This window comes from Mus pahari, chromosome 6 (assembly GCF_900095145.1).
Source record: "Mus pahari chromosome 6, PAHARI_EIJ_v1.1, whole genome shotgun sequence".
In the NCBI taxonomy this organism is placed as follows: domain Eukaryota; kingdom Metazoa; phylum Chordata; class Mammalia; order Rodentia; family Muridae; genus Mus; species Mus pahari.
Genome location: NC_034595.1, coordinates 58,169,138 through 58,194,632, shown reverse-complemented (window position 1 = coordinate 58,194,632; position 25,495 = coordinate 58,169,138). Strand labels below are relative to the sequence as shown.

Sequence of the window (25,495 nt, the reverse complement as noted above, 5' to 3'; positions counted from 1 at the left end):
CCCCTCCCCTTGCCTGCCCCACCCTCCCCTTTCATCCCCAGTCAGGTCAGTCATGGTGATGATCAGAATGCAGGAGGAAAGAACTGAAGGACACACTCTAGGCATCACCACTGCACTTTACTTTCAGGGCCCCACACATGCGAGGCAAGTGTTCTATCACGTGCCTAACAACCCCAGACCAACACTTCATTCTTGATAAATGGGTGATGAGGCTTCAGTGCCAGGACAACCATTTTCCTGCCGATGCTGGCCATTCTGCATTCCAGTAGTGGATGCTGTGTCCAGAAGAGCCATATCTCCTCAGCAGTTAGAGAGCTGAAAAACAACAAAACAAAACAAAAACAAAAAAGTGAGATTCAAGATAAAGATCACTGGGCTAAGAAGCAGAAAGGACCTCAACGTCAGTATCAGGGCTGCCTGCCACCCCCAAGCCACAGACCCTGAACTTACTTATACTCCAGGCAGAACACTAGGGTACAGCAATGCCTAAGCTTTCCTTCTACTTTCCTGGAAACACAGCTGATCTTCTCCAACCTGGATCCCTAACATTTGTTCACCCCTCTTCCACCCACTTCCGTGTGGCACCATTCTATTAAGACGGGGAGGCATGATAAGATATGGAAGGACTTAAAAAGATGTGAGACTAGGGAGATGGTCCAGTGGATAAAGTCGTTGCCACACAACCGTGAGGACTGGCCTTTAGATCTCCAGAACCTACATAAAAGACAAGTGGATGTGGTGAACTTGCTTGTAACCCCACAGCCCAGCAAGAAGAAATAAGGGATAAATCCCGGGCAAGCCAGCTAGGTGAAGTAGCCAAATCAGCGAACTCCATATTCAGCAAGAGACTGGCCTCAGTAAACGAGGGGGAAAACGATAGAAGACACCTGATTTCAGCCCCTGGCCTCTGCATTCTTTGTGTTTGTGTACATGTGTACAAACACTCCATACACATACACACATGTACACAAACACAAAGAAAAAGATCTGGGAACTTGTTGGAGGGAAGCTCCTCAGACTCAGATGTTCTAAATGGAGATGAAACATCCCCTCGGGCAGGGAAGCCCCATGAAGACACAAGTAAACAACTCAAAAACTTCAGGAAATCCCTGAAACTGACCAGATTTCCTATCTCCTCCCTCCCCAAGTTGACAGAAGGCTTTGGGACTGTTGAGAAATACTCTCAGAGCAGCTGAGCTGCCTGGAAGAGACACTTTCCAACCTGCCTTGCTGCCTGCCAAGTTGTGCCTGAGCCCCAGGTTTCCAGCGGCTTTGAGCTATTACTCATGCTGGGGTGGACTTCTGGTGATGCAGCTGTCTCTGTGTGGTTTCTGTTCCTGTAAGTAACCCCTCACCCACACTGCCGTAAATCAACCCAACACGCGCAGCAGTTCGCAGAGGTACACTTTGGAGGCATCATTTCTTTGATCTATTGTTGGTTCCCTTCCTGGGGTGAGTAGACATTTATTCGTGTTTTCTCAAGAACAGTGACACAAAACAGGCCTGGAAAAGTAACTGTGGTAGTTGAAACAAGAGGTTAAGCGTAAGGGCATGAGGAAAGACACAGATTAAGGTAGATCAGGGCAAACCGGGGAGCTTGGGTTTTCAAAGTGGTGTGGGCAGGTGTGTGGTGCTTACCCAGTGATACAGTGTGGAGATTCAGAGGAGGATTGTGTATTGGTGTTGGGATTTCTAGCCTGGCTGGCTGTTTTAGATCTTTGTCTTGTTGCTGTAACAAGATACCAGACAGTGTAACCTAAGAGAGGCACGGTTTATATTGGCTTGCAGTTCTAGAGTTTACAGTCCATCCTGGCAAGACAGGGATGGTGGCAAAAAGAGGTTTGGCAGGTGGTACTGCAACCTCAGGCAGGATGCTGGGAAAAAGGAGTGCTGGTACCCAGCTTGCTGTCCGCTTTTTATGCAGACCAGGACCCCAGCTCATGGAACAGTACTGTGTGCAATGGGACAGCACTGCCCGCGATGGGGCAGCACTGCCTGCAAGGACCTTGACTTAGATGCTCAGGCATACCCAGAATTTTGTTTCCAAGATGACTCTAAATCCCACCAAGCTGACAACCAAGGCAAACCCTCACAGTGACTGAGGGGTGGGTTTCCTCCTCCTCTGCCTTCTCCTTTCCATCTGGGACTAAATTTGGAGCGTTGTGTATATAAGACAAGTCCTCAGCCACTGAGCTATATCTCCAGCCCTTTTTCCTTTTTAACTTCTCTCAGTTTCTCGAAGTTGCCCAGGCTGTCTTTGAAGCTGTACTTCGCCCACCTCCACTACCTGAGTCACTGGGATTACAGCCTGCTCCATCAAGCCTGGCGACTGGCTAATTTTTGTTTTGTTTTATTGCTACTGGAGATAAACCCCAGACTTATAAATGGATTTTTGTCTTGTCTGATTTTGTTTTGTTTTGTTTTTGTCCCACTCCCCACTGACCCCCCAAGGCAAGATCATAACTCTGTGTAGCTTTGGCTTTCCTGGAACTCACTCTAGACCAGGCTGACATCAAACCCAAAGATCCACCTGCCTCTGCCTTTTGAGTGCTAGGATTAAAGGTGTGTTCTACCATGTCTGGCTTCTGTGTATGGATTTTTTTTTTAAGATTTATTTTATCTATATGAGTACACTGTAGCTGCCTTCAGACACCCAGAAGAGGGCATCAGATCCCATTACAGATGGTTGTGAGCCATCATGTGGTTATTGGGAATTGAACTCAGGACCTCTGGAAGAGCAGTGTTGAGCCACCTCTCCAGCCTGGATTTCTTAATCTTATTGAAGTTCCATGTGTTAGGTCCTATCCCAGACCACAGACACAACGATGAATAAGCTAGGTATGGTCTCAACTCTCAAGAAAGATAGCCTAGCAGCAGACGGGACAGGACAGAGAAACTCATACAGCATTGCTTAATTAATTCAGACTATAAATGACTGAGATAGGGCACAGCGAGGTCTCTGCTGTTGTATGAAGTCAGAGGAGGCAAGCCAGTAAAGAACATCCCTCCATGGCCTCTGCATCAGCTCCTGCTTCCTGACCTGCTTGAGTTCCAGTCCTGACTTTCTTTGGTGATGAACAGCAACATGGAAGTGTAAGCTGAGTAAACCCTTTCCTCCCCAACTTGCTTCTTGGTCATGATGTATGTGCAGGAATAGAAACCCTGACTAAGACAGAATATATGCATTTGTTTGTGTGTGAGTGTGTATGTGTGCATGTGTAAGTGTGTGAGTGTGTGTGTATATGTGTGTGTGTGTGTGAGAGTGTGTGTCTGTGTATATGTGAGTGTGTGTGTGCGTGTGTGTGAGTGTGTGTGTGTTTGTGTGTGTGTGTTTGTGTGTGTACGCGTGTGTGATAGCACAGTGTGGGAGGCCAGAGAATATCCTGAAGGATTTACTTCTCTCCTTCTACCATGTAGGTTCTGGGAATTGAACTGATAAAAACAACAGGTTTCTTTGTCCTCAGAGCCATCTTGCTGATCCAAGAGTGCTTATTTCATAAGTTAAAAGTACAAACCATTTCTCCAGGTTTCTATACATTAGTTCTTTTATTATGAAATCAGCTTTGACATCATTCTGCAAGCTGTCCTCCTCCCATTTTTAAAAATATGGTATGTATATATGAGTGTGTGTGTTTATGTGTGTATGTGTGTGTATATTTGTGTATGTGTGTGTATATTTGTGTGTGTATGTATGTGTGTGTGTGTGTGTGTGTGTGTGTGTGTTGGTATGTGCGTTTAATCTAAGCATTTAGGGGGCAGAGGTAGCCAGATATCTGCAGGTTCAAGACCAACCTGGTCTATGAAGCAAGTTCCATGCCAGCTAGAACTACATAGTGAGGCCCTCTCTTGAAAATAAATTATTATTTTATACTATTTTAACTAATTCCTTGAGAATGTATAAATTTATAGAGCATGCTTTGGTTGGACTCACCCTTCGCTGCTTTCCTAGCCCCCCTCAGGTCTATTGTCCATGAATCTGCCGTTATGCATGGTTTTACCCCTTTACCCCCACTGCTCAGCCTGCTCTCTTATAGAACCAAGACTACCAGCCCAGAGATGGCACCACCCACAGGGGGACCTCCCCCCTTGATCACTAATTGAGAAAATGGACCTCATTACAGCTGGATCTCATGGAGGCATTTCTCCAACTGAAGCTCCTTTCTCTGTGATAACTCCAGCCTACGTCAAGTTGACACAAAACTAGCCAGTACACATTCATACACACATACCTACAAGCATGCGTGCATGTTCAAAAAGAATAAAAAGAAGAAAGTGCTCACAGCATAGGCGAGAGGAAGGATGACAGCTTATAAACCACGTGTCCAGTCAGGAGGATTTTCCATACAAAGGCCTCTCCAGAAACCCTTTGTTCACCTCTTATTAAAGCTCTCATCACAGTGCAGTCTGACTGTGTGCTAGCTGCTTTCCTCTGTGCACTCCTACTTGTGACTGTCTATGGGAGGTGCCTCAGCCTGGACATGGTCTTTCATACAATCCCACAAACCAAAGCAGACCTTCCCACATAGCGTCTGGACCTGCCCAGGGTCTTGATACAGGAAAAGCAGCACTGAGCCCAGGTGATAAGGCACTGCTCCTTGCCTCAGTAACTTATTCAGGGGCAGCTTCCTGCCTACTAATAATTAGAGGCTCCCCTAGGAGACCAGTGCTCCGGGAGAAGAGAGGTTAATGTTCTCACAAGAGCCCATTCCAGCTGAGCCGTTCCCATGCACAGATTTATGCAGGGAGGGTTACTGTTGAGATTCGAAGCCATTTTTCTTCAGTGAGAGCTAGGAGCCCAGAGCTTACAGAAGAAGGCATAGCCAGCTCATAAATCCACAGTGCCCAGGCCTCTGAACAGCCCCTCTTATTGGCAAAGCGATGGATGCTCTGTTGGGGAGGCTTCAAAGAAGCTGTTCATCACTACCTCATTTGGAGACTTGACACCTAAATGGAGTCACCCCAGCTCACAGATCTGTGCAAAGCCCAGAGGTGCCAGCTCTGTGCAGACCAGATTGGAAATCTCTTCCCAGATCCTGCACCAACTATCCAGAGGGTCATAGCACCGGGAGTAGTGCGCCCAGCTCCTTTGTACTAAAATGCAAAAAAGAACCTTAAGTCCCTGCTCAGGAGTCAGTCAGCAGGGCCCTCATGAGCGTGATGTTGGTCAGTCTAGGCCAAGGAGACAGACAGTGGCTGCCTGGGTTCACTCTGTGGACTCAGTGTCTCCTCAGAGATGCTTGCCCCTGAGGTACCACCGTATCCCACTGAACAGCCCAGATCGCCCTTCCCCAAGCCATGAGAGGTGGACAGCTCTTTGAGAACTGAGTAACTAGCTGCTTGGACTTACTGTCAGAACCCAATTCAAACCAGAACCTCCTGTGAAGCCTGCGTCACTTCCTCCTGTACCACCCTACAGGGCTCAGCTGACAACCTACTTCAGTAACTGCTCTCTCACGCCACATAGTGCGACCTGTAAGGTTGGACCAACCCATCAGTCCGGGGCTCCTTGAGGCAGATCTGGCTTTCTAGGTCCCATAGAACCGCCCCAGGAGGGAACAAGAGACAATGAAGTCATGCACTCAGTGTAGGAAACTGCCGTCCCTGTGTGACCTCATCTATGTAGGTCCCCACCTCACAAAGGCTGGCTCACTCTCCCAGCATGCACCGCTCACCCGTGCTGTCCATGCCAGCTAGACCCCAGGCCTGTCGCTACAGGGGTCAGGTCAAATAAGACTCTGTCTTATTCCCAAGAACTCTGGCCTAAGGACGGGCCCTGTCCTGCAAGGCCGTCTCCATTAACATCAGAGGAGTTCATCTGCAGAATGAGTGACATGATGCAGGTCCATGCTACACGAACCCACTGAAGATGTGAAAAGAAAATACTAGAACCTCTATTTACATTTCCACAAAAACTTAAGTTGCAATAGTTATCATATGGATTGACAACAGTATGTGCAAATATGTAAAGCACACGTCACTGGCTTGCACTGGGTAAAGAATGGAGAAGGGACTCAATGGTGGCTGTCTCATGCCCTTGTAAAACTCCCTCCCCACGTCAGTGTGCGCTAGACCTGTGACTTGCTTCTAACCGCCAGAATAAAGCAAGGGAAAGCCTCACTTTTGGGTCTGTGCTCTATCAGACAATCACTTCCATTTTGCTAACCTACTCTCATGGACCCCTTGTCCATTTCTGGCTTTGATGAAGTATGCAATCATATGAAGTGACCTAGATGACAAGGAGCTGACAGTGACCCTCCACCAGACAACAACTTACAAGGCTCCCTCACTTGTCAGCCACAAGTATCCATCAATGATCTGAATGAAGTTCTTTACCAAGTCTGGCTTAGGGATGAGCCCCAACTCCAGCCAGCAATAGCCACAGCCTTGTAAGAGGACCTGAGAGAGGAAGCCTGGGAAACTGCCTAGATTCCCCAGTCCACAGAAACTGGGGGGAGGCAGCGACAGACACAGGCTCACACTCACCATGAGCAAGAACTATAGTCAAGAAACAGGTGCTCTGAACTACAGCTCTCTAGACCAGACAAGAGGGCACCACAGAAAGTCTGAATGGCAGCAGTGGGGCCCATAGGTTTCAGAGGTAGAAAGAATGACACCTCTAAAAATTGGGGAGGATGGGCAAAGATGGAGATTGGTCCTCTGAGTCCTGGGTTCAAGTCCCAGTTTCTGCTTCTCAGTAGCAGATAACCACAATCAACTACACAGTCACCCTCCTCATCTATGCAAGCAGGTGGACAAGGCTGGGAACAGATGCTAGTGAGAGCGAGCTGGGGAGCCTTCTCTGCGATACAGTGTGATAGGTGTGTGTTTGCCACCAAACTTGGTTGGCTGTGAGCAGGGAACTGTACTCTCTTGGCTGTGGCTCCATTCATACAGACGAGAAGGGAGACCCAGCCTACTCGGGCCGTCTTCTGACTCTAAACTGCATATTCCTGAGAAGAAAGGAGAGTGTCAGCCAGGGAGTCATTCCCAAGGTCACAGGAGGCACCTTTAAAATCACATCTTGTTAACTTGAAGGGCTTACAGCTAGAACTCCTCAGGGAAGAAAGAAAATCCCCACGCTTTTACAAAAGGGAACTAAAATATCAAAGCAGAGTCAAGGAGACTACCACACTTCAATATAAATGAGCAGCCACTGTCAGTGGGACAGTGGCTTTCATTTCACCGCTGTCTCTAAGAGTGACTACAATCTTCTCATATGAGCAGTATCTCATATGAGAAGTTACCTATGGCTCAAATGCACCTTGTAAGTACCAGGTAGGAAGAAGCCGCCAGTCTTCACAGAGCAGAGTGAAGGCTCTTGTCCCACAGTGAGCTCAAGTGTAGTTCCCATACAAACATTTACCAAGCGCTCACTGTATACCAGGCTGTGCGGTAGATGGAGAAATCCACCCCTTGTCTAACCGGGGAGTCACACTGGTACAAAGGGGACAGATGGATGGCTAAATGACTGAACATATTAACAAGAGGCAGACAGACATACAGATAGTTAGTGCTCTGAGCACAAGAGCACAGTACACAGTGTCAGGGTCACCAGGAAGCTGATGACTGTGGGAAGGGAAGAGCATTCTAGACAACTTTATAGCCTTAGGAGGTGCCAGTCACAGCCTTATCTTTTCTTTTTGATATCTTTCAAATGTTCCTCTCGACTGAAGGTTTAATTCCCTTCAGAAAATGTGTAAACAGCACTGACAACACATTTATCTCTGGCTCTCCAGTAGGGAGTGAAAAACAAACTGGGACCTCTTCCATCTTGTTTCATCATCTGGAATAAGGCAGCGAGTGAGGTGCAGGACAGAAAAGTCAATAAGCGTGAAAAAGCTCAGCAAAATGCTCAAGTCAAGAACAGACAAAAAACCCTGTGCGTCCATTCTCGGTCTTCCTCACCCATTCACTAACTAATGTGTGTTGCCTTGTAAAACTAAAATCTGGGTGCAGACCCAGCTATGCTTGGCACAAGGAACTGTAACGTAATCAGTGTCCCTCCCCACCAAAGTCATCATGGGGTGTATGAGAAAGTGCCTGCTTAGCGTGTCCGGGCCCTGGGTTCAGGTTCAATCCTCACCCACAGGAAAAGGGGGAAAAGGAAGGCATACTGGACACAATGAGACACACCCACCCGTAACACTAGATCTGAGAACCAGAGGCAGGAGGATGAAGTAAGTGCAAGAGTTCAAGTTCAGGGTCATCCTCCGGTTCACAGTGAATTGGAGGCTAGACTGGGCTACATGAGAACTTGTCAACCAAAACATGCACTAAGGAAGTAGAACAGGAGACAAGGAATAAGTTAGGAAGCTGGAGCTTTCTCTTGCACACTCTAACCCGCTCAGCTAACCATTCATAGAGGAATAACGTCAAAGACCCTGAACCCATGAAGCACAAAAATCCAGAAACCTTCAGAGAAATCCAGGGGTCCTTCACGAGAGGGCAACACTGGTTTCAGAGACCAGTCCGAGATGTCACAGAATGCACAAAGATCACCGGGACAATTAGGAAACAGGAGAAACCCTTCCGTGCTACTGGACGCCATAGTGGGGATAGAGACGGTGGGTGTGACCACCAGAGCAGGGACCCTCCCTCCCCCCGTTACCCCAGGGTCTACAGGCTCAGGGTCTAGTCTTTGGTCCCTGATGGTAATGCAGAACTGATGTACCTTCCCATTTGTGACATACCACTCCAGATGAAAGGCCACCACCTGCTTTCCCCGTTAGCTGGATTTGGCCGCTGCTACTGTCTGGTTGGGAGTGGTTATAGCTGCTGGGAGGTGGTCCATCTCTGGAGCATCAAAGAAGTAAGCCTGCAGGAAAAGAGACGCAGGAGGGAGCCATGTTAATAGTCTCTGGGGCCTTGTTCCTCCCCCTTTATATTTGTTATCACACCACACTGTAGCCGCCTCTCTGTGTATCTCCCTGACTCAACCTTTTAAAACTTAGCTCCACTCACTGGCCATGCTATGTTGCATGCCTGACTCTTCCCAGTGACCTTAAGGGGTTGCTACAATGATCTCTCCTGGCAGGTGAAGAAACTGAGGCTCACAGAGACCTGGGTAAGTGAGTGTGGTGAATGAGTGGTGGAGCCAGGACTTACCGCAGGGCTCATCTGATTACAAAGCTCACGCTAGCAATTACTGTGTCACACAGGACAGTCACACAGGGGACACAGGGGACACAGGGGACACAGGGGACTCTCTGCCTCTACCTCTGCTTTGCCAGCATTTCAGTCTGGCATGATAGTGAGTAGCCAGATATTTATGGGCTGACTTGCTAAACCAGTTAGTCGACTCTCTGCAGAGATCTCTAAAATAAAGTGCTAGGCACACCTCAGTTCCCAGTACTTGAACTTGAGAATGAAGTGTGTGGCAAGAGCTTCCACTTGTCACTCTTAGCTGCCAGGAACCAGGAGGGGGTGACGGGACAGAGGAGGTGGCAAGGAAGATCTTCCCTCCTGTCTTAAGGTCGGAGGACACTAACATTAGCACAGAAAAACACCAGTCTTGTTAGCCTGGAGCTCCCCCTTCAAAGGGAGGGTGAAGCTGTTACAATACCAAGGGCCACTAGATGCTCAGGATCCCCTTGGCAGTGGTGGCTCAGGAAGATGCAAAAGGTAGAAATCCAAGAACCATTGTCAGCAGCCCTGCCCTTATTAGCCAGAAGAGGGTGCCAACACAACACACTTGGGCTTCCCAGCCTGTTCCAACCTTCACACTTAACAGATCTCTTTAGCTTCTCCTTGCCACCCCCCCTCCCACCTCCCAAAACCTCCCTCTAGCTTATCACAGCCCCAGAGCAAACCTAATTTAAAGGTTTCTCTTGCAGCTGTTTCCTGGCACACAGGAAGGAGATTCCTCTTCTTGGGGGTCATGAGTGAGACCGAGGCCAGCCTGTCCTTATCATCCTTGGCTCCTCAGGAGCACTGAGTGGGACCGCCAGTGAAGGCGTGGCTCTCCTCCAGGCCACTTGAGGAAATGCTCTTCAGGAAGCTATGAGTCTCAGAGCTGAGTGGTCTACGTCCCTTGTCTGCACTAGCTACTAACACTGGGCCTCTCTACCCCCTCGGTTTTGTCTGTAAAATTGGGTGGGAAGTCTCTAAAGTCTGTCTTCTAGCACAGCCTGTGATGTGGCACAGGGTCTGTGCTCAGCCCAGCCTATCCTGAATAGGCACCATTCTCCCTGAGCTCAGTGGTGATCATTCAAACGTAGGCTTGCCTGACTCTCGACAACCCACCCAGGACCCACGCTCGGTGCTTCCTTCGCTGTCCCTGCCAGGTGTGCTCAGTGAAGATCTGGAGATCATTTTCCAGTGCAGTCACCGAGGGACCTCAGCAGATGTGAGGCTGCCACATACATCACGGCTCTGAAACCGAAGCACTAATCCGTGGTTCCCAGGGGAGACCGGGGAAAGCCGGGCTAGGCTGTCTGCTTCAGCTGGTGCCCCTCAGCTCGAACGGCTCCCTCGCCGACTCCTCCCACCACTTTCCAATAATTATGTCTTCTGACATTACATGAACTAACAGTTTTCTTTCTCTATTTTTTTCCCGTATGTGTGTGTCTGTGTAAGTTCATCCGTGTGTGGTGTGTAGGTACACATGGTCACATGTGTGCACGCCAGAGCACAACCTCAAGTTTATTCCTCTGACACTGTCCTCCTCTTCCTCTTCCTCCTCCTCCTCCTCCTCCTCCTCCCTCTTATCCCCCTCCTCCTCCTCCCCCACCTCCTCCTCCACCTCCTCCTTGAAAATCACACCAGGTCCCCCTCACAAGTAGGCTAGGTAGGCCAACACTGAGCCTCACCTGTCTCCATCTCCCCAGTTCTGGGGTTACAAGCATGCACCATGCCCAACTCCTTTTATGTGGGCTCTGGAGACCGAAGCAGGGTCCTCTGAAAGCACTTTACCAGCTGAGCTGTCCCCCACCCCCGCCAATCCCCCTGCTCATAAGTCAAGGTCTTGCTTTATACCTCTGAAGGGCCTGGAACTCACTACGAGACCCAAATAGGCCATAAACTTGTGGAAACCTTATTGCCTCAGCCTCCTGAGAACTGGGATAACAGATGTGAGACACCTGACATGGCTAACCTGTCATTATAATTTTCATGCTGCAAACCTTACCCAAACCTTCTAAGAGGACAGACTGTGTTACGATGGGCATGGTCAGTCCCTTTAAGGACAGAGAAAGGCGGCCAGAGTAATAACCAAACTGTGGGTATGCAAGCTGGACAGGATCCCCAGCTTCCTCTATTGTGATTTCCCCCTCCTCCAGAAGAGAAAGAAGAAGCCATATCCAACAGAGAAGACAGTTCAGATCCAGGGCTCTGGCCTAGCGTCTGGCCACCAAGGGCTCCCTCTGCTCAGGAGAACACAGCAGCTTCTCCTCAAGAAGAGCCTTGCTCCCAGTGCTTACTTCTGCGGCAGAGGCCAGCACACCCCCGTTAGGAGACTTTTCAGAGCTGGAAGGAATGAGCCCCTCTCCTACCTCTGCCTCTCCACCAACTTCTCAGCCGTTATACAGTGGGAAACGGTCAGGTCAGGTCAGAGCCGGTCCAGGGAGAGTGAAGGACACAGTCACAGCCTCACACGAGAGCCTTGGTCTGTTTATGAGCTCTGTGACCTTGGGTCACTCCTGCGAGAGCAGCAGAGTGGCCCTGGAACTTCTGCGTACGCCTCCGACCTAAAGGACCCTTCCCAGTAAAGGAGGGGCTTCCACAGCTATATGCCGACTGTCATGGGAGCCCAGAAAAAAATGAAACGGAGGTTGTGATGGTTATGGTGCCTCAGTTTACCACTAAGCACTTCCCAGGTCAGGGCTCTTTCTGCTTCATAATAATGCTCTCTTCTAGAAAGTTATTCATTTTACTTTTAAATTATATTTATTAATGTGTGTGTGTGGGGGGGTGGATCACAAGGGACATAGTGCGAGCTTGGAGATCAGAGAATGATGTAAAGGAATCTGGTTCTCTCCTTCCATCATGTGGGTCCTGGAGACTGAACTCAGCTCATGGAGCTTGGCAGCAAGCATCTCTAACCACTAAGCCATCTCATCTCATTGGCTCTTTTCCAGAAAATTCTTGATTGGCACGATGTTCTGCCTTTAGTAGAGTGTTCTGAAGCAGATCCTGAAGGTTCTGACACAGCTGCCATGTCATTTTCGTTTTTATTTTTATTTGTGTTTGTTTTAGGTAAGGTCTCTAGTCTGGGACCTCCTTAGGTAGCTGAGGCCGATGCTGAACGTTGACTCCACCTGCCTCTACTTCCCAAATGAGAGAATTACAGGTATGTACCACAACACCTAGTTTATGTAGTACAGGGAAACAAACTCGGGACTCTCAGCGGTATCAACAGAGTTATATCCCCAACCCCAAAACAGGTTCTTTTAAAACTTATTTTGACTTTATTTGGATAGTGCCTGTGTTTGTGTGTTTGTGTGTGTGTGTGTGTGTGTGTGTGTGTGTGTGTGTGTGTGAGAGAGAGAGAGAGAGAGAGAGAGAGAGAGAGAGAGAGAGAGAGATGCAAAGAGTCTGCAGATTCATGCATGCTACGTTCATGCAGAGAGCATGTAGAACACCATGTTCCTTCCACCTTACTGATTTGAGATAGAATCCCTCACTGAACTTTAAGTTTGCTGTTTGGCAAATCTGACTGTCCAGTTAGTTTCTCTGTGTAGCCCTGGCTGTTCTGGAACTCACTCTGTAAACCAGGCTGGTCTTGAACTCAGAGATCTGCCCGCCTCTGCCTCCAGAGCACCGGCATTAAGGCCATGCACCACGACTACCTGGTTTAAAGGCTGAATCTTAACTACGTCACAGAAACAAGGAAAACCAGACAGTACAACCCAATCCTCATCCTTTTACTGCCTTCCCTCCCAGGGCAGTCTTGATGTTTAGTTCATAGGATCCGTTTTAAAAGCACCACTGTGTCTGATAAGTGTAAAAATTTGCAGAGTAAGTGTTGCCGTCTGCGCATGAGACACACCCATGGTGCAGGAGAGACAGCTCATAAGGTAAAGGGGCTTGCAGGGCACCCTGGTGGCATGAGCTTGATCCCCAGAACCCACATGGTGGAAACAACAAACTGACTCCTGGAAGTTGTCCTCTGACCTCCACACGTGATCTGTGGCTTGCACGTGCCTACACTTGTACATCCTAGATAAGTAAATAAATAAGTACAGTACCAAGCAGGCACAGTAGGAACATACCAAGCAGCCCACAGACAGCAGCACATGAAGCAACACGATTGTCACAATGGTGGCCAAGGCGACACGCCGGTTATCCTCACGAACAGCTGGCCAGAATGTCATTGCCAACACAGAGCCTGAGATGCCCAGGGCAATCATGACAAGGACCCAACGAACAATTCTCTGGGGAATGATCCACAGGACCTAGGAAAGGAGAGAGCATGAGGCCAGTTCCTCATTCCCAGCATGTATGTTCACCAAGTTCCCGAACCCACAGTCAGCGGCTCAGAGCACGGCCTTGCAGAGCTAGGCTTTGCAGAGCACCCTAGTGGCATGCAGACGGTGATGGCCTGACCAAGGGTTCCCGAGCACAGCCAAAGTCCTTGCCTTCCCATCACCCATCCATCCTGCAATGTAAATTCAAAAGGGGCCTCCAGGGGTGTGGAAGCATTAGGCTGGAAATAACAAGGCCCTGTGGAATACTTTGTTAAATTTTCTAATTTTCCACCCAAAACAGCAGGGCTCTGCCTACTTACCCGCGCGGTACTTACTGCTGTGGGGATATAGATGAAGAGCGAGTAGCCATAGACGCACACGATCTCCAGAAAGGAATAGGAAACCATGCTCATCACTTTGCTGTTTCTCCACAGGAGGAAGCCCCAGAGGGCCAGAGGGACCAGCCAAGCATAGGCGTAGATGACAGTCGCCGCGATAGACACTGTGGGTGACAGGGCGGTTCCATCTCCATCAAGCCTTTAGCAAGCTCCCTGTCAAGGGTGTTAACACAATATTCCTGGGCCCAGCACACAGTAGGTGCTTTATGAACATTTGTTGATCTAATGAACCCCTTAGCATGTGTCTTTGTGGTAGTGACAAGTGTCTCCTATATGGTTTTATTTTATTTTATTTTTTTAAATTATTTTATTTATTATATGTAAGTACACTGTAGCTGTCTTCAGTCGCCTGAAGAGGGAATCATGTCTTGTTACAGATGGTTGTGAGTCACCATGTGGTTGCTGGGATTTGAACTCAGGACCTCCAGAAGAGCAGTCAGTGCTCTTAACCACTGAGCCATCTCTCCAGCCCTCCTATATGGTTTTATAATGGACTTGGTGACTAAAAACTTGTAATAGAAACAACTGAATTATGTAACTGAAATACTTTAGAGAGCTACACTAAAAGTGTCTAAATATACTTAGCTTTTAGATCAAATAAAACCCAACTACCCCCTTGGAAGAACACACTTTTCCTCGCTAGCAAAACAAGGGCTGACACTGATTTCCTTAGCAAATGCATTAAAACGCCCTGGATACAGATTAACCCGCTCAGCGTGCCATCTAGTGATCTGTCTGAAATACGGAGTTCCAGCTCGGAGGCGCCTGAATCATCCCCACGCTAGCTTCTTCCCACATAAATAACTCTGTGTCGGTGCTGGAAGCATGCGGGAGCAGCTCCTGGGAACCATTGCTGGCTGCTCTCCTGGTCTTCTGTCCTCTCCTGAAGACCAGCATTCCCAGGAACTGCCCGCCTTCCGAAGTGACAATCCCAGAGCACTCTAAACCAAGGCACCTGCCCTTCCAACGTGAAAACTGACAAATAATTCAATTAGCGCCTCCTAGTAATTACAGTCGGACTCTGATTAAAACGTGTTGCCCAGAACCCTCGGGGGCTCTATAACAGGTCTTTATTTTAATTTATTTTATTTTTTATTTTTTTCATGTTGGAATGGCCTTATTGAGCCACAAGGTTTGCTGACCTAATTCCTTTTCCTTGGGTAGGTAAGAAGGGGAAGGAAACTGTACCTTGGCTGTAGCCTCTGCTTAGTAAGCACTGGTTAGACATCAGACACTGCACTCAGCTTTAGTGTGGGGCAATGTGGTGCCTGAATCAGAGCATACTTCAGGCCGTAGGTTCTAATCCTAGGCAAAGCAACATTGGGTGGAGAGTTACATAACCTTCCTGCTTCAGTTTCCCTGCCTGCAGAGGGGAAGGAAGGTTACCCGTGAGGCTCTTAGGAGGACCAACAAGTAAACACAGACACGAGCTATTCTAAGCAGTGAGTGGCATGGAATACAACATACTCAGGAGCTTGATACGGGGGCTGGAGATGGCTCGGCAGTGAGGAACACTAGCTGCTCTTCCAGAACCTGGGTTCAATTCCTAGAACTGATATGACGGTTCACAACTGTCTGGATCTCCAATGCCAATTTGATTCGCTCCCCTGACCCCTTAGGGCAACAGACAAGCAAGTGCTACACAGAAATACGTGCAGTCTAAACACAGGTTCACACATATACATTTCAAAAATAAATAATTAAGGCTGGTCATCGTGGTGCATGCCTTTTATCCCAGCACTCAGGAGACAGAGGCAGAGAGGTGGAGGCGGAGGCAGAAGTAGAGGCAGGCGGTTTTCTACGCGTTCAGGATGAGTCTGGTCTACATAGTGAGTCCCAGGACAGTCAGAGCTATGTAGAGAGACCCTGTCTCACAAATAGATATATAAAAGTAAATACGTAAAATGAAATAATGAGCTCTTTAGTCAGCCATGGTGTCAGAATCTGCAGTCTGAGCACCTAGGAGGTGGAGGCGGAGGACCAGGGACTCAAGGCCACCCTCCCTCTACCACACAGTGAACTGGAAGGCAGCCTGGGCCACTCAAAGAACAAAGACTGGCAATGGGGCTGCCTGGCAAGTATGCTCAAATGCCTGTTCCACTTCCCACACCACACAAAGGATTCTAACCTGAGTGTTAATGATCTGTGCACATGTCTGTAATCCGAGTGCTTGGGAGGGTACGGCAAGACAATTATAACTTCATGGGCTGAACTATATAGCAAACCATGTTAAAGTTAGAGCCGCCACTTTATGTTATGAGCGTGTATAAAGACACAGAGTCCCGTATCATCTCTATTTTCCCCTCAGAGAACAGGGTGAGAGGCTGACAAGCGTTTTGATCAAGGTCACACATGAATTGATAGGAGTGGGATCTAGTGTCAGGTATGTCTCATACTTTAAAGTGTTTAAATTTATTATTAATGTATATGGTGTGTGTGTGTGTGTGTGTGTGTGTGTTGCCAAAAGCCAACTCCACAGGAGTCAGTTCTTACTTTCCACTGTGGTTTCTGAAGATCAAACTCAAAGTGTTTGCTGTGTATGACAAGTACCTTACCCACCGAGCCAACCACAGGCTTAGGACTCACAGTCTGTATGTAAGATGAGAAAATGTTCATGGATAAACCGATGATTGTCTTACTGGGCTATAAAGCATCATGACTGGACTGCCCAGCTTAAGGGGGTAACAGCAGAGAAGAACCTTCCTATGTCCCAGCTCCCTCCCCAGGCAGGGTAGGTGGCTCTTCTTGGTCAGCAGAACAAGTTGACTGCTTACAGCGACACAGTCACTGTCCTGCTCTGCTAACCACTGAGCTATTTGAACATAATGCCCACATGTTCCAAGGTTACATTCAAATGAAGATTTTTAGTAAACAGGACTGAATCTATGTCTAACTCCGCGCTGAAAAGGGACAGAAGAGAAGAAAGAGGGTTGGTTAAAAGGGAGAAAAAGAAGGATACATGCTCGCTCTCTCTCTCTCTCTCATATACTCACCTCACACACATCTCTCTTGTACACACACACATCTCACATACATATACACACACATCTCTCTCTCTCATACACACACAGAGGAGGTAAATTAAGGAAGGACACTATAAAGCAAGAATGTGATTTACAAGCTCCAACTGGGGTCACTTCTGTGTGGTCCTCTCCAAGTCTTGACCTCTGCAGACTTGTCATTAGCAAAATTGCCAACAGGCCCCCGGCTGGCAGAGTTACTGGTTTCCCACAATGCTCTAGGTACTTTATAATTAGTGGTTACAGGCATCTCAGCCAGCTGAGCCGTCAGAACTTAAAGAACAATGCCTCTGTTGTCTCTAATCGCTGCGTAATGAAAACACGGCTACAATCAACCCTCCGAGCACACTGTATCTTTTTAGAATAAACTCCAGGCAGTACTCAGCCCAGCAGCTTCCCTAAAAATAATATAGATTTACAACACTATATGCATGCCATGAGCAATATACACTTAGGATAGAAAGTTGTATGCAACAGAACGTTGCCGTGCCGGGAGGACTGTGGGTTTATATAGGTGGGTGGTGGAGAACTCTGAGGTACAGGCCGGACTTGAGAGCAGAGACACAGCACATCAAGTCTGGACGACGTGCTCAGAAGGTGAAAGCGTGCAGTCAAAGGCAGATCATATTTGGAATACGTAGTCAAGCTATTCACCTACCTTTCTGGAATTCGGGCACATAATGGTATGTCTTTTCTCCCAGATGGATTAAGAAGTTAGAAAGGTTCCCACTAATTGCTATGGCAAAGACCAACGTGGCACATATCCAAAAGGGGCCTGCAAAGCAACCAGAAGATGCAGAAGGGGGAAATGAAGCACTCACTGTTAGACTCTTTCTGAACCATTTCTTTCTTTCTGGGTTTTTTGTTTTTTGTTTTGTTTGTTTGTTTGTTTGTTTGTTTTTGGCTTTTTCCAGACAGGGTTTCTCTGTATAGCCCTGGCGGTCCTGGAACTCACTCTGTAGACCAGGCTGGCCTCGAACTCAGAAATCCACCTGCCTCTGCATCCCGAGTGCTGGGATTAAAGGCATGCACCACCACGCCAGGCATCTTTCTTTCTTTTTTTTGTAAAGATTTTATTTATTTTATGTATATGAGTACACTGTAGCTGTCTTCAGACACACCAGAAGACAGCATTGGATCCCATTACAGATGATTATGAGCCACCATGTGGTTGCTGGGAATTGAACTCAGAACCTCAAGAAGAATTGGTGCTCTTAACTGCTGAGCCATCTCTCCAGCCCCCCCTCTTTTTCTTTAAAGATTTATTTATTTATTTATCTATTATTATATAAGTACACTGTAGCTGTCTTCAGACACACCAGAAGAAGGCATCAGATCCCATTACAGGTGGTTGTGAGCTACTGTGTGGTTGTTGGGATTTGAACTCATGGCCTCTGGAAGAGCAGCCAGTGTTCTTAACGGCTAAGCCATCTCTCCAGCTCTCTGAATAATTTCTTAACAGCCTCTTCCTGGTCATACTTTAAAAAATAAAAGATTTATTTATTTTATGTATATGAGTACACTGTAGCTGTCTTCAGACACACCAGAAGAGTGCACTGGATCCCATTACAGATGGTTGTGAGCCACCATGTGGTTGCTGGGAATTGAACTCAGGACCTCTGGAAAAGCAGTCAGTGCTCTTATTCCTGGTCATACATGAAGCAGGAGAAAAAGAATTTTAGATGCAACCAACACTTACTTAATGGGAATGTTTATTTTTGAAAGGTCGGAACCCAAGTCAGTGATTAGATGCCTGAAATCTGGGGTAATCAGAATCCACAGGTGAAGAGAGTCCCCACCCGAGTGAATGGAGGTGCCCCTCAGTAAAGGATCATCAGACACACACAGCATGTTTGCTGACATCAGAGGACATGCGGGTGAACCGGTCAGATCCTGCTGCATTATAAACGAAGAGAAGTGCAAAAAGAAAACTTCAGGCAAAAGTTAACTTGGGGGCTAGAGAAACAGCTCACTGGAGAAGAGCACTGAGTGTTCTTCCAGAGGACCCAGGTTCGATTCCCAGAACCCACACAACTGCCCATAATTCCAGATCCAGGGGAATCCAATGCCTTCTTCTGACTTCTGCAGGACTCACGTATGCATGTGTTGCACACATATGCATGCAGGTAAAACACACACCCATATATGCATGTGTATGTATATACATATACATATGCATATACATATGTGTGTGTGAAAGAAAGAAATCTTAAGAAAAAAGTCTGTGACTTAATCACCGTCATTGTGTGAGCACATGTGTGCACGTGATTGTGTATGTCTGAGACATACAGAGATGGAGACAGTTAAACGCTGTCATTTCTTGTCATTTCTTCTTTTTGGACAAACTTACATGTTTAAGTTGTATACATGTATTAAATGAGTGGGCCCCTCCCACACCCCACCCTCTCCCTCTCCCTGTTACCCATCTACCCCTTCTTCCCTACAAATCTCTCTCACATTTATGCCTTTTTGTTTTGCTTTACACCAAGTTAGAGTTTAACCAGGGCCATCCATGTGACCACGTGCTGAGAGAGCTGTCCTCTTTTCTTTCTAATGAAGAAGTAATCCACCAGCTGGACATAGTCCATGCCTGTAATCTCATAATCTCAGCAGTCAGGAGGCAGAGGCAGGAGGGTCTCTGAGTTCCAGGCCAGCCTGCTCTACAGAGTAAGTTCTAGGACACCCAGGGCTACACAATGAAATCTAGTCTTGAAAAAAACAAAAACAAACAAAACAAAAAACAAAAATGAAGGAAAAAAACCAAAGGTAGCGAGCATTCAAGGAAAGACACCCAGTGTCAGCTTCAGATTTCCACACAGGCACACACACATGTACACATGCACATGCGTGTACCACATATATGTGTAACACCACACACGTGCAAAAATTAATATACTGTGTAGCAAGAGTGACACTTTTTACGTTGAAATACTGACATTTTTCATTAACATTTGGCAGTATCTTTGGGGCTAATCTCAGATACCTTGAAATATGAAATTAAGAAACCCATTACATTTGGGGAGAACAACGCGGATGGATGAGCACTTCCAGGGAGCCGCTGACTTTGCCACAAGTGTCTTGCTTCCCCACAGAGTGTAGGCTCTGTGCCATGTCCAAGGTAAAAAAAAAAAAAAAAAATCACAGGATTATTTAATACCTTATGCCACGAGAGACGCAAAAATCAAAGCAAAACCTACAAAACTCCACTACCAAAACGTTTGCTAGGGCTGACGAGGTGGCTCACTGGTTAACAGCACTGGTTGTTCTTCCTGAGGACGGTGGTTCAATTCCCAGCACCCACACAGCAGCCCACGCCTGTCTGCAACTCCAGATCCAGGGCTTCTGACACCCTCTTACAGACACACATGCAAGCAGAACGCCAATGCACATAAAAACAAACGGACAAATAAAACAAATAAGACAGCTGAGTTTGGAGATGGACAGGGCCAGACCCAGGAGGGCCTGAGATGTCCTGTTAGACAAAGGAACTTATCTTGCAGCAAGTGGTGTGGGGAGCAGATATGTAGCTCCCCATCTGTATAAGTGGGGGATTGGCTCCTGGATGCTCAAGGACACTTAAATCTTGCGATGCGCAAGTCCTTTTGCATGAATCTCCACACAGCCTCCCTCACACTTCCATCATCTTCAGATCTCTGTAATACCTCACACAATGCCAGTGCTATGTAAAGTTATCAAACCGTGTCACTTAGGGGACAATGACAGAGTTGGTGTATGTTCAGCACAGACGTGCACTTCTCCAAACTTCCTTCTGAGCTTTGGCTGGTTGAATCACAGATGCAGATCCTGTGGACAAGGAGTCCCCTGTGCCCTTGAAGCCTTCCTTGCCTGCCATTCTTTGGCTATCCTAGGCCTAAGCTAAAAACCCAGACAATTTCTGGCCTAAAATGTCATTGATACCTGCTTACCACTCTGCCTGTGGAATTCAAATGCACTCATTCCCCCTTGGACAGAAGCAAGAAAGCTGTCCTAGCTCTACACACTGTCTTCTGCGGTATTTACTACGTGCCTTCTCTCCTACTAGTAGGCTTTTAATGAACCCCCAACTGCTTAGGAACAAAACACAGACCCTCAGGCTGATAGAAGAGCATTCACACCCTTCAACAGCACACTTCTTCATCTATCATGATTCTGAGATCCAGCCATGTGGATGCTCACAGCTCTCACTCTAAGAGACACAGAGATCCTGCTTGCCTCAGAGAATAAAGTGAAGAGCAACTGAGAGAGAGACTCCAAAGGTCATGTATGCCCGGAGTGCCCCACACAAGGAAACACGCGCTGGGATCAAAGGACAACGTCTGTGGGTTGGTTCTCTCTCTCCTTCTACCACTGGGCTCTTAATGTCAAAAGGTCGTCAGGCTCCCATAGCAGGTGCCGGCCCATGAGCCACCTTGCCAGCCTGGTCCTGATTGTTTCCTTGACTTAGACTCACCTAAAACCTCACCTCTGGGTGACTGAGGACATTTCCAGAAAAGATTACCTGAAGGAGAGGCGCTGCAACCCAGAGTCCGGAGACCATGGAAAGAGCCACGCAGCCTTCTTGCCTCATCTCCCCTTACATACAAAGACCATGGTGTGCAACCCTTCCCTCAGGCGCTCAGGGTGGGCCTCTGTGTCTTCCTCAGACAGCAAGGGAGGAGGGGCTACACCCATTCCTTAGCCAATTCTAAGGGAGCCAGCAGCCCACACGCACCCTGACGGCTGAGAAGGAACTCATGGGATCAGTGACAACACGGAGAACTGGGTTAGTGACTTTTCTATTACTGCGATAAAAGCACCAAGACCAAAGCATCCTGTAGACGTTTCGTTGGAGCTTATGGTCCATCACCATCACCGTGTGGTGAAGCGTGGCATCAGGTGGACATGGCAGCAGGGACAGCTGATAGCTCGCATCCTGAAACACACGCAGCAGCGAGGAGAAAGAGGGAACTGGGAATGGCATGTAGCTTTTGTAACCTTAAGGCCTGCCCCCGTTGACATACTTCCTCCAACAGGCTACACCTCCTAATCCTACCTAAACATCACTACAAACCGGGACTAAGTATTCCAAAGCCAGGAATTATGGAGTCAAACAGCCAAAACAGAACAAAACAACAACAAAAAACCTTCGCCACACTGACCCTACCCCACCAAATCCTCCAGGGAGGAAAATCAACAGCACTCAAGCCTACACTAAAGTCACCTAAAGCCCTTTAAAGGATGATAATAGTTGCGGCCACAGGAAGAACAGCCACAGGACCGCGTGACAGGAAACTGCATTGTCTTCTAAATCTTGTTAAAAATAGTTCCTAAGTCTCAGAGTGCCAAATCAAAGCACTGTATACTCCCCTAGCAGTGCCGTTATCTAACCTTCCAGGAACCCCCACACTTACTGACCTTAACGGCAGGGCACATACCTACCGTAGAGATCTGGATTGCTGCGGACGTACAGCCTCACAAAGTTCTTTCCCGGAACCGGCAGCAGAGACCCTTTTATTCTGTCAAAGACCTGCAAGGTAACAGAGCAGTTAATTCTACTCAAGGCTTATTTTCCTTAGGGTTTAATCTATTCCACTACCACACAGCTCAAGGTGGGCTATGGGAGCTTTTATAACGGTGTTTTTACACACAGCAAGCCTAAGTGCTTGAGAAAGACCACTTCTAGTACCGGGGCTCTAACATGATGGCTGTTCTATCCTGGCAGAAACAAGTCCCCACTGTGGAAAATAAGGGTTGAAGCTGGGTCACAGACCTGGTAAGTGTCCACATCAAAGAACGTCTGATAGTATTCGAATGTCCAGAAGGGAGAACTTTTCTTCTGACCGGCAAGTAACTGTCAGAGGGGAAATGAAACACGGTGAGCTCCAGACTTCCCAACGTCTTCTTCTTTTTAATTATTTATTTGTTTATATACATGGGTATTTTGTCTGCGTATTGTCTGCATACCAGTGGGATCTGATATGATTATAGATGGTTGTGAGCTTCCATGTGGGTGCTAGAGAATTGAACTCAAGACCTCTGGAAGAACAAGCCAATGCTCTTAACCACTGAGCCATCTCTCCACCACACCCCCCAACTTCCCAATTTCTTGAGACACCAAAATTCGAAACTGATACTCAGTGACTAAGGGCAATCATCACGGCCCACCCGCAGCCAGCCTGACACAGAAGCAAGCGTCAGTAAGGAGGGCAAGTTAGGATTGCAACAGACAGCAAGTTTTCTACCTCAGGGAGTGAAGGAAGCATTAGACTGAACAGAACATGGAACGTGTTGTTCCATACAACTAAGGGAAAACAGAGGGAAATACAACACAGGCTAATTGGCTGACAGGATTACAGTGGGCTGTCACATGTCTGCCCAAGCAGCCAAGACTCAAGACCACTTGTCATCAGCTGGGACCAAAATGGTCAACTAAGGTGACTGTTATTGTCCTTTCCTACACTATACTGGCATTTCTATACCACTAGCCCTGCAAATTTGCCCGTTCCTTTGAGTATTGGAGGCCATGACACATCTTGAAGAACCCTCACCATGACCTCTCTAGCCCCTTCCACCATATTTTTGGAGACAAGGTCTCTCGAAGCTAGAGCTGGTGGAGTGGCTAGACTGGCTGGCCAGGAAGCCTCAGCACTCCCTTCTCCATCTCCTCAGTGCTGGGATTCCAGGTACATACCGCCACATCCAGCTCTTTACGTGGTGCAGGGGATCTAAACAGGTCCTCCCTCATGCTTCCCGGCAAGCACTTTAACAACTAGCCACCTCCCCAGCCGTAAAATGGAAATGTGTTATCTTGTCCCTACTAGCTGTCATACCTTCTAAAATATATATTTATATTTAGACGTAGCAACATATGTCTGTGATCTCATTGTTGTGTAGTCCCAGGTAAAAGTGGGAAGCCCAGAGGTTCAAGGCCATCTTTGGATAGGGGGTAACTGTGAGGTCAGCCTGGGCTATTGAAACTCTGTCTCCAACAAAGAAAGAAACAAGCAAATTAAATGGGGCCCCCGAGAGGTGGTTCAGTGCTAAGAGTATTTGCTGCAGACTGAATTGTTGAGTTGGGTTCCCAACACCCCTGTCAAGTAATTCACAACAGCCTGTTAACTCCAGCCCCAGGGGATCCAATGTCCTCCATAGACACTGGCACATATGTGTACACAACACACACACATACACAAAAACTAAACAACACAAATAATAAACTCATCTCACCTTAGTTAATAGGAAAGAGAATATTTGGGGTAAGAAAGGATTTTGTATGATGAAGTTAGGCTGTACCGTAAAGGATAATCCCCAAAACGAAATCAAGAGTAAAGACCACGATGGCATGTCACAGTGATCTTATGGGCAGCTGAAGAAAATATGGTTTATGCTTGGGATCAAGCTGGCTCTAGGGGCTGGAGAGATGGCTCAGTGGTTAAGAGCACTGACTGCTCTTTCAGAGGTCCTGAGTTCAATTCTCAGCAACCACATGATAGCTCACAACCTGTAATGGAATCCAATGCCCTCTTCTGGTGTGTCCGAAGACAGCTACAGTGTACTCATATACATACAATAAATAAATATATCTTTTAAAAATAAGTTGACAAGCCGGGCGTGGTGGTGCATGCCTTTAATCCCAGTACTCAGGAGGCAGAGGCAGGCGGATTTCTGAGTTCGAGGCCAGCCTGGTCTACACTACAAAGTGAGTTACAAGACAGCCAGGGCTACACAGAGAAACCCTGTCTCGAAAAACCAAAAAAAAAAAAAAAAAAAAAAAAAAAAAAAAAAAAAAAAAAAAGAAGTTGACTCTAATTAGAAGGTTATTGAGGGCTGAAGAGATGACTCAACAGGGACAAGCACTGGATCCTCTAGCAGAGACCTGGGTTCAATTCCCAGCGCCCACACATGGGCTCATAACTCCAGCCCCAAGAAATCTGACTCCTTATTCTGGCCTTCTCAGATACCAGTTACATACATGAAAAAAAACCAAAAAGCCAAAAAAACAAAAACAAAAAAAAACCCACCCATATACCTAAAAGTAATTTTTAAAATTTAAAGGTTGTTGAAACTATTTCCTACAGTTAAAATTTAATACACTGACATAAACTAAAATATATCCTGCATGTTTAAATAAATAGATTTTGGGAGCTAGATGGCCCAGAGGACCTGGATTCAAGTCCCATCATCTCCATGGTGGCTCACAACCGCCTAGAACTCTAATACCAGGGGATCCACTGCCCTCTTCTGGCCTCTTCAGGCACTGCAGTCACATGGTACAGAGACACACAGACAAAACACTCCTGCACATAAAATAAAAATGAATATATCTTCTTTTCTTGAAAAATAAACTGATTTTCTTAAACTTCTGCTCTACTCTTAGTAACAGTTACACAAAATTGACTACAGGACGATTCTGTGCTTTAAAAAAACAATTGCTTAGCCTGGCAGTGGTGGCACACACCTTTAATCCCAGCACTTGGGAGGCAGAGGCAGGCGGATTTCTGTAGCCTGGGCTACAGAGTGAGATCCAGGACAGCCAGAGCTACACAGAGAAACCCTGTCTCAAAAAACAAAAAAAAAACAAGCAAACAAACAAAAACCAAAAAAACCCAACTGCTTGTATTTTCTGATTGGAGGTGGGGCAGGGCACACCCAATTACTGGGGAATTTAGTGTTAGTACAGTCAATATTTACTTAA

The 25,495-nt window shown here is 47.2% G+C and overlaps 1 protein-coding gene across 2 annotated transcripts in view; it reads right to left on the bottom strand.

Annotated features, from left to right (window-relative positions):
• Positions 1–61: 61 nt before the first annotated feature.
• The window catches only part of Yipf1 (Yip1 domain family member 1), a 34,051-nt gene continuing 8,617 nt past the window's right edge, over positions 62–25,495 (bottom strand). The window contains exons 4-10 of one of the 2 annotated variants that reach the window (XR_003844057.1): positions 22,571–22,651; positions 22,240–22,327; positions 17,480–17,596; positions 13,739–13,905; positions 13,209–13,391; positions 8,672–8,815; positions 62–315 (exon numbers count right to left, since the gene is read on the bottom strand). Coding sequence is in view for 1 of the 2 variants with exons in the window: in XM_021200609.2 (XP_021056268.1) it covers positions 8,726–8,815; positions 13,209–13,391; positions 13,739–13,905; positions 17,480–17,596; positions 22,240–22,327; positions 22,571–22,651 (726 nt within the window). In the remaining variant the exon portion in view is untranslated. The remainder of the gene's footprint in view (positions 316–8,671; positions 8,816–13,208; positions 13,392–13,738; positions 13,906–17,479; positions 17,597–22,239; positions 22,328–22,570; positions 22,652–25,495) is intronic. The other variant, XM_021200609.2, reaches the window with a different exon arrangement.